The sequence below is a fragment of the Xenopus tropicalis genome, chromosome 1, assembly GCF_000004195.4.
Source record: "Xenopus tropicalis strain Nigerian chromosome 1, UCB_Xtro_10.0, whole genome shotgun sequence".
NCBI lineage: Eukaryota > Metazoa > Chordata > Amphibia > Anura > Pipidae > Xenopus > Xenopus tropicalis.
In genome coordinates this window covers 194009331-194022129 of record NC_030677.2, presented here as the reverse complement: position 1 = coordinate 194022129, position 12799 = coordinate 194009331, and the positions used below count along the sequence as shown (strand labels likewise).

General features: G+C 43.3%; 1 protein-coding gene across 1 annotated transcript in view; it reads right to left on the bottom strand.

Annotated features, from left to right (window-relative positions):
- The window catches only part of hcn1 (hyperpolarization activated cyclic nucleotide gated potassium channel 1), a 227630-nt gene extending 218793 nt beyond the window's left edge, over positions 1-8837 (bottom strand). Inside the window, exon 1 of the mRNA XM_031894296.1 lies at positions 8093-8837. Within this exon, the coding sequence (XP_031750156.1) occupies positions 8093-8442 (350 nt within the window). The 5' untranslated portion in view covers positions 8443-8837. The remainder of the gene's footprint in view (positions 1-8092) is intronic.
- Between the last annotated feature and the right edge of the window lie 3962 nt (positions 8838-12799).

The following is a 12799-nucleotide window of genomic DNA, read 5'->3' as shown; positions in this document are numbered from 1 at the left end:
TGTGGCAAAAATTTTTGGGAATCTGCGCTAGAATTTCACCATGCACTTTATTTGATTTCCCCAGGAACAAAATCAAGTTGTTTTTTTTTGTGCAGGAAAAGACATGAGAAAAAACTCCCAATGGCTTCAATGCAATTGGTGTAAGAAGAAACTTGAGAAAAAAAAGGCCCATTGACTTTAATGCATATGGCACAAGAAAAAACACAATGAAAAAACACCCATTGACTCCAATGTTTTTGGGAAAATGTTGCCATTTTCCATTGTTTTGCAAATTTTTTGGCTAAATGGAGCAATTTTGCTTGTCACTACTGACCATCTATTGGCTGCTCTTAGTGCAGTTTAGGAACCTAGTGCCACCTAACAAACGTAATATTATGCTTCTCACTGGAGGGGAAGCTATTGTGCCTATTGGCAGAACCTGGCATCGTTCACCTCAATTCAAAAAATATAATTTTCTGTAAAACTTGTATATTTTCTTTTAGAGGGTTTTGGAAGAATGTTTAGAAAGCAGAAAGATACTGAAAAAAGGTTTTACAACCCACATGGGACACCACAGTACATAGAATCTCATTCACAGGAACCCTACTTGAATGAGAGGAAGAATTTACCTTTAAAATGGCAGTATATCCCCAAGTTAAATGAACAGGGCTTGTGAGGAACATTTTTTTTGTATATTGCCTTCATTAAGAAACATCTATGCTTTTTGTTATGTCCTGCACTAGGATAAAGAATAAAACTGAAAGTAGTTCCAGCTTTCTGTGGTCCAGTTCTATCTTTCTGTGGTCCTGTGGGAGGAGAAGCAAATTACCGGTCCAAAGACAATTCCATTTTATAATATGCTCCTTCTTACCAGACACAGACTGCAGCTGTATAATGGGAGGGGTCTGTTTATATGGAGCTCATTGTCAACTATTTACATTACAGAGGGAGAGTGGGAGGAGGTACAGGTATAAACAAGTATTATCTTTTAGTTCTTAATAATAATAAAATAGGCATTAAAAGAAAAGACAGACCACATTTTAACCTATTTGTTGTGTTGGAACAACAGTGCGTATAGGCATACATCAATCTCTACCCATCATCAGACTCCCATCACCCACATGTACCTCCAGCCATCACTGTGCATACACAGAACTATTCCACATGAGAAATGATGGGATGGAGACTTGCTATGCTATAAAGCATAACAGGAATAATAGCAATAATGATCCTTTCCTAGATGTCTCATAGGTCTGAGCGACTAATTGAACATAAACCCGACTAAACCAGGGCAGGTAATTAAACTGCAGTCACTTTTATTTACTGTTCTTTATAGTACTGTTCCCTTGGGGACTGACCATCATATTCATTGTGTTTATTATTATTCTGTTCATGCAGCAATCCAAGGGGCAGATTTCCCAGATCTCTATAATTTCTCATTTTTTTTTTAACTCGACTAAACTCATTTCCTCTGACATTTACTAAAAAAAATCCGATCTGAAAAGTCAGTGCGAGAAAAACTGCGACTTTTCCGAATAGTCGATGCGAAGACTCAAAATTTTTGTTTTGTCGCACATCGTCGCACAAAAAAACTGCGTCAAAAATCTGAAACCTCTAAAGTTTCGAGACGAAAGAAGGATCTTCAAGGAAAATCTATTCAGGGACCTCTGCCATTGATTTGTAGCTGTTTTGACGCATAGTAAATGTCAAAGAAAAAAAAAATCCGACGGTTAGTAAATGGGCCCCTTAGTTTTATCTCTGAGAAATTTCAGACCCCTGCAAGCTGCTCTGTCTGGAGAAGTGATAAATGACCTCTAACAATACTGGAATTTATAACAGATGTCACCAGCGCAGTGTGCGCTTTAGCCCGGGCCGCCACAGAACAGCCGGCCAGCTGGGCCCATTAGCACAGGCTGAGGGATTTATTTCTGTATAATCCAGTGCAGGGACACCTGTAACGTCAAGAAAATGACCCTTCATTTTAAATCAACCCATAATTTTGTGTGATTCTTGTTTTTCGCTATTTTATTCATTTAAATGTTAAATCTATAACCCCCACAGGCTGCTGGGAATTGTAGTCGACACGAGCCTGCAGGCCCAAATTTGCTCTTTCTGAGCCAAATGATGGATGTGTCCAGTATACTGGCGTGCAACCATAAGCACAGCATTCCATGTCAGGTCCAGTTTAAATCAACATTCCAGGAAGGATCCCGACACAGTATGGGCAGAGATAAGTCTATTAATTAAATAACAAGGCGCTAATGATGATCCTGTATTTCTGACCTCCTTACTGAGCGTAAAAGCAGCGATTCCCAGCTATGATTTATAACAGAGAGGGCCGGGGTGCTCAGTCAAGCGTTTTGCTTTTCTCCTCTTTTCACCTTGACCCTCGGCATTCAAACAGCAGCAGCAGGAGCAGCAAGCGAGCGTTCCCTGAGTTACAATTCTCTGCAGGAAACACTATGGGATAAGGGATGAGATAAGGAGTTACCGTAATCTCAAATCATATATTAAAATCCAAAATGAAATACAGCGCAGCGGCTTTTCCCCTTGGTTCCTTTTCACCCTGCAACAAGGGAGATATACGCATGCAGAATCTGATGAGATTATTTTTCCTTTAGGTGATAAATTGTGGTCACAGTGATTTTTGTTATGTTTTAGGCCAATCACTAATGATTCGGTAGGTTAGGGTCATGTAATAAGCAAAACAAAATAGGTGTTACTGTGCTAAAAGAAATCAGTAAATCAGCCACAAAAATGGCACCAAACTGTGACATTTTGTACAAAGGAACATACATGTGGATCACTAGGAAGAAGCAATAGCAGCCTCTATCATGACTGCATAGGCCAGGCCTGATTAGCCCAGCTGGGAGACAGGGTTGAAGGGGGAGTTAGTCTTCCAAAAATGATCACCATCGGTCTCCAGAGTTCATTAAAGTAGGTGATGCAAACTTAAATTACACATGCAAACGAATGATCCAATGAGAATCCAGCATAACCGCATACAGTCATCTTGCCCTTATCTTACATAGGGAGACTGTCTAATCAAATACCAGCTGGGTGACACGAGCTGTCTGGCACTAGGGAAAATGCATATTGAACGCCTCCTGTCCTAGAAACACGGAACTTAGTGTCCATAGATTGTTTGACTAGATAGGTCCTCTGCGCCCAGCCTTCCAGACCTCTTGCATCAAACCCCCAGCAATAGAGCCGCACTCTCAGCCAATATCCAATCGAAAAATATATATAGGGGGGTGCACGAGACAAAATGCTAAATTTCTGCAAAAAAAAAGTGCTTTTATTTTTTTTTTTTGTAACTTTTTATTTTTGTTTTTTTCATTGCAAAAATTTACATTGTACCATTAAGTTCTTTTATTTTTATGCCCCTTTCGTGCCCTTTATCAAAATGCAAAATTTCTGCAAAAAAAGTGCTTTTATTTTTATGCCATACACGACATGTTTCGTAAAGGGCACGAAAGGGGCCCGAAACATGTTGTGTGTGGCATAAAAATAAAAGCACTTTTTTTGCAGAAATTTTGCATTCTGCCTCGTGCTCCCCCCCATATATATTTTTCGATTCCATAGATTGTTTCGGTTTCTTACTAAAGGATTTTACCATAACAATAATATTACCCCCAACAATAGTATGTGCTGAGTGGTACTTCACCAACGTATGGTTGAACACAGTGGCCTAACTACAGAGAAAGCAAACCCCACGGTTGCAGGCAGGCGGGAGGGGAGGGCACAGAGGGTGGACATGAGGGATGGGTGGGTAGTGCTTGCATTGCATGCTGAGCCCTTCCAAAGATTTTTTAGTGGTGGGACCTGGCACGGTCTAGGAATGCCACTGGTTGAACAACTCTATCCATGTCTCAGGATCTGCCATTGCCACCTATGTACTATTTACTGATAGATAGAATTAGCAGGATGGATTTGTCTCAGGACCAACTGACTGATTTGTGAGATTTGTCTGCTGAAATTGCCCCTCAAGAAACCTCAGGGGATGGTTAAGCCATAAGACCAGAATAAGCCACCAAATTAGCTGACTATAGTGGCCGACCCTAAGGCCCAACAAGCTTTTCCTTTGCTTGGTACAAGCTTGGACAAACAACATTTGCACTGCATGTATGAATTATATATTAATGCTTATATTTAAACATGTTGCAACTTGAGCAAAGCTGGGCGTCCAATGAGGCTCCAACTTTTATGAACTCTCACGCCCAGTGAAAGCCAAGAGCTGAAGGCGCGGGTAGAACAGCCCTTGCCTATCAGATAGCAGCACACAGTAGTATAAGTGACTCAGGACGGTGAGGATACATTTCTCTCCCCTGTACTGTAGAGCACAGCCCGGTGTCACATATCTGCAATAAGCCACGAGAGACGTGTCACACGTGTGCGCAACACCGGCGTTTTGCTAAATCTCTTATCAGCCACAGAGGGACAAATCAGCAACAAGTGGCAACTCTTAGACAGCAGGGGAAAAAGCTGACGGCTCAGAAATCCCCCAGCACTGTAACCGCTGCTGCCAGAAAATGTGCAGTTTGTCTGGAAATAATATCATTTTACACAAACAAGGGGACTTGGGTGCTGAGGTTAACCAATGGCTTCCAGCTGATAGGGTATCATTCCAAAAACATACAGGCAGGCTAAGTTGCGTTTGTTATAGGGACAATAGATTGTAAGCTCCACTGGGACAGGGACTGTTGTGAATTATGAACAATGTCTGTAAATGGGTCAGTGCAATAAATGATAAATAATGAACTAGTACTATGGAACTAGTACTTTATTACCCCCTAAGCATCTACAGATCAGGAGGCATTTTAAGAAACAGCTTGACCCCATTAGGGCCCAAGTAGGGGAGCAAGGGGTTAAACCTCCAAACTAAGCAATATTTGAGTTCATTGTACATATAAAAACAATGCTCTGTAGAGGTGGCACCTGTTAGTAAATACTCATTCTGCATACAAAGATTGCTCTATGGCAGCTGTGAGGCTGCACCCTTATGAGAGCTCATTGATAAATACGCTTCTAAAAATCCCATAGGAATGAATAGTACGACAGTGAATTTATGTATTGAGCTCAAAACTCACATTTTGATAAATCTGTCCCTTAGTGTCCAAATTTAAGGCCAGATAAGTGAGGTATGGGGTTGAATGCCCATTGTGGCCTTAGCTATTGCTTGAAATATAGCAGGGTGACATGTTCTTATATATAAGTGTAACCGTGTTATGAGGCATCATTAAATGCTGCATCCAAAATAGGGACTTGGTCCCAAGAAGCCCAAAACCTCAGACAGTGTTCAGAAGACCACGTTGTCTCACTTTTCTGCTCACTCTGTGCTTTTTAGTGCCGGGAAGATTTAATTCCCATCTGAATAATGCCAACTTCCCATATTAAAATCCCATACCTTCAATACTACATAAGTATCACATACAGTTACATAAGGTAATCCTTTCAGCCAGGTATGCTGTAATTGAAAGACTCTACGAGCCATAAGGCGGAAGGATACATGGCATTACTGCCCCTGATGACAATGTGATTATGCAACTGTGCTCAGTTATTTATTTCAGTGAGGTACAAATACATAACAGACAAAAGCCATGGATCAACTATAAGGTATATCCTCCCTTAGTCAAGTCATTAACAGCATCTTCATTTCACTCGCTGAAACTTGAGTACTTTAATAAGCCCCCTACTGCGAGAGTATTAGTAGCACCTTCAGAATTCAATGGCCTGTATATAAGCCCCCAGCCGGCAGCCTTGTGCCTTTCCTAAGGTCACACAAACCCTCAGTAACTCCTAATATCCTTATATTTTATATTACATAGCACTAAAGCACAATACACATCCATTGCTGTCCTTCTAATGCTGCAGAGGCTCAGTCTGCTCTTAATTGGGTTCCCAGCCATGCTTCCTATTTACAGTACCTTCAGCAGAGCTTTCCGGCACTCATTCAGGACTTTTCTCTTGAATATTTTAAGCTTTACATCCAGGGAGGCTCTTTGCATTAGCAATAAATTTATGGTTTTGAGCCTTCCATTACAAACAGAATGAACTTTAGAATGTTAAGCTTTTTACCCAAAATGATTTACATCTGTAGGCATACAGTGAGCCTAACTCCTTCTATGGCCGCCAGATAATTATATAATTATTAACTATATATATAATATATAGAGATAAGCTGGGGCAGGCTGAAGGCCATAAAGATGCCTTGGAGCATTACATTCAGCTTGCAGGCCTCCAGTTGAACGGCCCTTCATTAAAGTAACACTTATACTGCCTGCTAGTAAGTGTGAATTACCTGTAATGTGCTGGTTACAATGCCAGGTGCAGTTATAGGATCTACTATCCGGAGACCTTTTATCCAGAGAGGTCAGAAATATGGGCATGCCACTGTCCATAGAGCAAGCAATTCTTATTTCTAGACCAATGTCCCTTTCTCCATAATACTTGTACTTGACGGTAAACCAGCTGCCAGTTTCATATTGGTGGAGAAAGAATTCTATTGGGAACCTTTTATCTTTAAATAAATGTTTTAGCAGGATTGAGGAATAGTGATCTAATTGACAGAAAGACCCCTTATCTGGAAAACCCCCAAGTCCCAAGCTTTCTGGACAATATATATCCAAAGCCTGCACTGCTAATGGCAGGTCTCTTCAGCACCATGGACAGCTGCCGGCTCAGCCAATGTACAAGGCAGTGCATGGAATTCCTTCTTCTTAACCCAAAACCTCAATCTCTACAGAAGTATTTTTCTGCATTTACATCAGTCTAAACTTTTCCTTTTCACATTCACTTGGACCTGTTTGTGTATCTGTTCTAGTAACTCCACTGCAGCTGCTGCAGATGAGTGCCAATATTCAGGGCACAGAGTGACTCCAACACACAGTGATATTCCCAATGCACTGATACAATAATACAAATGATAAATAGGTCCCAAGGAACCGAGGGCCTCTGCCTCTGACCTCAATGAAATGTCAGGTAGTAACACCAACCCCAGTCGTGTCTGGAGCTACAAACCTTCGGTAGCTTGATTTTATCTTTTTCCATATCAGGACTCAGTGGAATCCATACTAGCGTGTGTATGATATTAAGCCTTTAACCATACAGAGCGGGTACAGTTCCCACCAACCCAAGGTCATTGCTATACTGAGGCTACAAATCCCTCTCTGCAGTCAGGAGTGGTTGATAAAAGGTGCCAAGGCCCCCGGCCCAAAGGCATGGACTGTACAAATGCCTTCCATTCAGCTAAATCAATAAGGGAGGGATCATCAACCTGCGGATCTCCAACTGCTGAACTACAACTTCCAGCATCCCCTGCCAACATCGGAGGAGGGATACTATGATGTCATATTAATCTTATTATTATTAAATGTGCCGATACAGCTAAAAACCATTATTTATATTTATGAGACCATTAACCCTCTTCATTGGCCAAGTCAATTTATCTCCCTGTTTATTCAGAGCCAGTTAGTAGATTGCAATCTCTTATTGCCCAGAACCTTTCTACACTGGAACCCACTTGATTCTCCCACCATATAACATTATGATTGGGATGGGGGTGCCCAAAAATGTCTTTTAACTACATCTAGAAGCACCTCCAGAAGCAGACACTCATGACTCCAGTTCAGCTGCAGTCTCAGAGCTGCGGATTGGCCATAAAGTTTCACTAGTTAAGTGCCGGGACAAAGTTGGCTGTGATGTCACGTCACATTAAAAAGGCCATTAAAGCACCAAATGGCAGAATAATTATTAGTAATCGCCTACGCCTGTCAAGTATTTTCACCAGATGGTATCAATCTGCTAAAGCCACCCCCCCCCCCCCTTCCAGCAGGACAACCCGGCCAATGGACCCACTGTCCTGCTGGCATCTTTGGGGGTACAGGGGAAGCAGTAAGGCAGCTCCCACACATGCCCAGCAGTACAGATAGGGAGGAATATAAGTGCAGGGTGAGGGTTATTATGTACAGATACAGGGACATAGTAGGAAGCCCTGAATACAAGGGGGCATTCCCCCAATAAGTGAAGGGGACTTGTAGCATCTGGCACCCACAGGAGCAGGGGGCTGAGCCGAGATTACCCAGGCAGCAATGAAAGCACATTAACCCTTTACCTGAAATCACTGTAGGGATGGATGATCCACACTCCTGCCGTTTTAACCCTCTCCTGCTCCTTCTCCACCGCCTTCTGACTGCCAAACATGCGGAGGGAGAATTTATTGACTCCCGGCTGCATCAAGGAGCCGAACTGTCGCTGCATGAAGCCGTGAGGCCGGCTGGGCCCTTCCGCGTCCTCAAATCCAACTACGGGATCGTCGGCGGCGTCCGTTTTGAAGCAGACGGAGTTGCCATGCTCCTTGACGCTGGAAGTGCTGGCAGTCAGACTTTTCTCCGCTTTGCCCTGCAACACATTATTGCCGTCGTCCCTGCTGCTGTTGGTGGAGGAGTTGAATTTGCTTTCCATGCTGGGGAGAGCTGAGCGGCTCCGGGGGAAAGAAGCGGTGAATCGGATGGGCAGCGGCTGCTCTGCTCCTCTCCTGCTCTCATCTGATGCCCTTCAGGAGCTCAGTCTCCTCTGCAGCTGCTCGTCTGAGCTCCGGAGCCCTCGGCTCTGCGTCTGCTGCTCGCTGCTGCCATCTGGCGGCTCAAGGCGCCCTGCAACCTCCCGAGTCCTTTAAATACCTGGTGACATTGAACTCAGTCCTTGAAGAACGGGCTGTTGATTTCTCCGCCGCCGCCTGTGACCCAATCCCCTTGTACTATATACTCGCTATATACTCATTGTATTGCCATATACTATATAGAAATAGATTAGATGCTCAGAACCAATCACCAGTACATGTATCTCATTGCCTGCCTTACAACAGAGAGCTGCTCCACAGCCCCACATGCCTTCATAGCCTGTGTATAAATCATCCCCCTGTGCCACAATACACACATCTGTCGCAGCGACCTGCCTGGCAGCTGCGCTGCCCCCAACACAAAGAGAGTTGCAGGAAAAAGCAAACAGATGACTGAATACTCCAAAATTGAGAAGAATAAAGAAAAAAATGCAGCATCTTTGATAAAATGGATACTGTTGAGCCAAATCCCAAACCAAAACCTGAATTCAGTGCGACCCATTCAGAGGGAAGGGGGCTCAGTTATTCATTCAGTCTAAGTACAGATGGGCAAGGGGCTTATTCATTAGGTATTCAGTGGGGGCAAAATCTGAAACCCACCCCCCCAGGTGACCAATAAGCCCAGACAAGAGGCCAGCATGGTACAACTATCAGCCACATCTGGGCATGTATGGCTAGCTTTAGTGTATGTATGTCTAGCTTGAGTGTATCTATGGCTAGCTTTAGTGTATGTATGGCTAGCTTTAGTGTATGTGTGGCTAGCTTTAGTGTATGTGTGGCTAGCTTTAGTGTATGTGTGGCTAGCTTTAGTGTATGTATGGCTAGCTTGAGTGTATGTATGGCTAGCTTGAGTGTATGTATGGCTAGCTTTAGTGTATGTATGGCTAGCTTTAGTGTATGTATGGCTAGCTTGAGTGTATGTATGGCTAGCTTGAGTGTATGTATGGCTAGCTTTAGTGTATGTATGGCTAGCTTTAGTGTATTTATGGCTAGCTTTAGTGTATGTATGGCTAGCTTTAATGTATGTATGGCTAGCTTTAGTGTATGTATGGCTAGCTTTAGTGTATTTATGGCTAGCTTTAGTGTATGTATGGCTAGCTTTAATGTATGTATGGCTAGCTTTAGTGTATGTATGGCTAGCTTTAGTGTATGTATGGCTAGCTTTAGTGTATGTATGGCTAGCTTGAGTGTATGTATGGCTAGCTTGAGTGTATGTATGGCTAGCTTGAGTGTTTGTATGGCTAGCTTGAGTGTTTGTATGGCTAGCTTGAGTGTTTGTATGGCTAGCTTGAGTGTATGTATGTCTAGCTTTAGTGTATGTATGGCTAGCTTGAGTGTATGTATGGCTAGCTTGAGTGTATGTATGGCTAGCTTTAGTGTATGTATGGCTAGCTTTAGTGTATGTATGGCTAGCTTTAGTGTATGTATGGCTAGCTTTAGTGTATTTTGCCAGAGATTGATCTGCCAAGTCTGTCTTTTAATTGACCCATTTGCAGGCAAAAATGCAGTTTAGCCCAGATTTTATAAATTGTGTGAGATGGCTCCCTGATCCAGTACAGGGGGAAAGTTGTGTGAGGATTGTAGCCATACACCATTGGTGGACTAGTCTAGCATGTTCATAGGAGGGCTATCACCCAGCCACCAGTAGCCCTCCCACCCCCATTCCTATTCACAATAATGTATAATCCAAATGAGCCCCCTGATAGACCAGCCCATCCCTGCTTTGATGCCTAGAGACCTCGGCCTTCACACACTCATCTGGCATTTTGAATCAGATATTTTCTTGGCTTGAAAAACAAAGAACCGTTGTAAAGAAGTTGAATTCTGGGAGGGGAAAAAACACCTTGAATGACCCTTCTGTAGTATATTATAATTGCCCAGATTAATTGATCTCAGTACAACAGATTAATGGGCAAAATAGACACCATCCACCTTGTGACAAACAGGAGGGCCTGAAAGGTTTAACTGCATTGCTGACTGGTTAGTGTAAAGGAATTCCTTCAGTTGACTGCCCCCTCCCCAAAAAAGCAGCTGGAGAGCTATTTATTGTGTATACAATTCAATATTCATCCAGTAGTGGGTAATGTACAATGAATGTATTTGCTGAACACCTGGCACCCTGTGGTTCTGGAAGCTGCAACTGAACCAAAGCTGGAGGGGTACAAGGTGCACACCCCAAATATACCTGTGCCAGAAAATGCTAATATAAATGCAGAGTGTGTGTGTGATTTACAAAAATGTTCTAATTTGTGGCCAAAATCGGTGCATTGTGTGCAGGTTGTATAAATGAGTTTGCCTACAATTACCCTGGAACTCTGGGGAAAATGACCGCATAGTGGTGATTTACATCGAAATGTTGCACTGATTGCACCACTGGGGTACATGGGCTTTATATATATTGTCAGATCAGTGTGGCCCCATCTCACAGATACCATTGCACAATGCATGTTCCTGATCTATGGAACTGGTGCTTAGAGGCTATCACATCCCTCTGTAGCCTTCCAACACAAGTTGCAATGTCTGAGTTATCCTCCTAGGAAGATATAGGGGACTTCTACTTCTGCAACTACAAAGCCTTCTCATTAACCCTGTATTAGCCATGTTACATTATCCATGCTATAAGTGGCCCCTGTCTGAAGAGCCGGCTAAGTGACATGCCAGGGAATGCTGGGAGCACAGTCCACTCCACGGAGCTGTTAATCTGAACCCATTAATCCCATTTATTCAGGGAAGATTCCAGTTTCCCCTGAGTTGTTTTCAAAATGACAGGCAAATGACAAGAATATCTCCTGAGCTGTGACATATGAGAGCCTTTGTCACACCGGGACATCAAGGGCTGCAAAGGATTTCTCCAGCTTTGATATGGCAACAGTAATGTGAAGGCGAATGGAGAGACATGTAGCATCAGCAGTTCTCACAGTGAAACCTCCTGCCATTGGTCGCAGGTCTGTTAGCTGGTGCTGGTAACGGCTGGCTGAGAGGAAAAAGGGAAAATTGATTAGACAGACTGTTTCTTTTCACAGCTTGTAACAGGCAGCAGGGAAATATACTCTGCAATGGGAGCGCTGGTGCGGGTTAGACACGGGCCATGGATTCTGCAGGGGGAACACAGGGTGCTACAATGACTCCTGCTCCCAGGGGCAAATGAATCACTACCAAAAGTGAAATAATTCACCAGCACTAGCAGTATGTCATGGCTGGCCAAAGCTCAGTCTTTAGATGTTGTTGTACTTCAACTCCCAGCATCATCCAACAGCCTGCAGCTGAATGGCAGTGGAGCCAATAGCCTGAAACTCTACAGTTTGACCACACATATGGCCGGTCATGTCGCACTGATCCAATCAGTTGGCTACAGGACTATCAGTGGGCAGTAGCGTTGCCGGCCCCATACACTAGGTTATTAGTTAGTTTGGGTTTCCGCTGATTTTAGTCAAACCAGTAGGCGGTCAGTGTTTTTGTGGGGGACGCAGGTTCAGACAGTGGCAGTGTTGCACCAAAATATGGGCACCTACATGCAATAGTGGAGCATTTTGATGAGCAAGTTTGTTTCGCCCAAAAAAATGGCAGAAACTGCTTAAAAATCAGCAAAATCAGCAAAATGCGGCTACTGCGCAACTATATTGACACACGCATTATGCAACTTTTTCCTCACTCTGTGAATTTTTTTGCAGCAAATTTTTTCTGCAGTTTTGTGAAAAAATGTCACGGAATCCATGGGGAAGAAATTCACTCATCACTAGTGGAGCATTGTGGTCTTGAGCTATAGAGTTTTGCTCAGGAACCCACAGTTCAGTACACATGAAGAAAAATGATATATATGCTCTATGGCGCCTGCAGACCCAAAGCTTGCGTTCTGCTAACCTCAAGGCCTTGGCTTTCAGTCCTTTTAGTTATCAGCGCCAAGCTGAGCAGATACAGGGACCTAAACTTGTGCGGCATCACCTCACAACTGGGGAGCGGAGCCCCTGGGGTGCTGGTAGGCCGTTTTGGTTTAGAACACCCTAGTTAGACACTGATTCCTGGCACTTTCACTTGTGGTTAATGAGCAGGTGTTGCTTTGTGAGCGTAACAGCGCCCCCTGTCTGTCACAGCTGAACTCTATCCACTGACAATTATTATTATTAACATTTATTTATAAAGCGCCAACATATTCCGCAGCGCTGTACAATAAATGGGTTACATACATTGGACATACAGAGT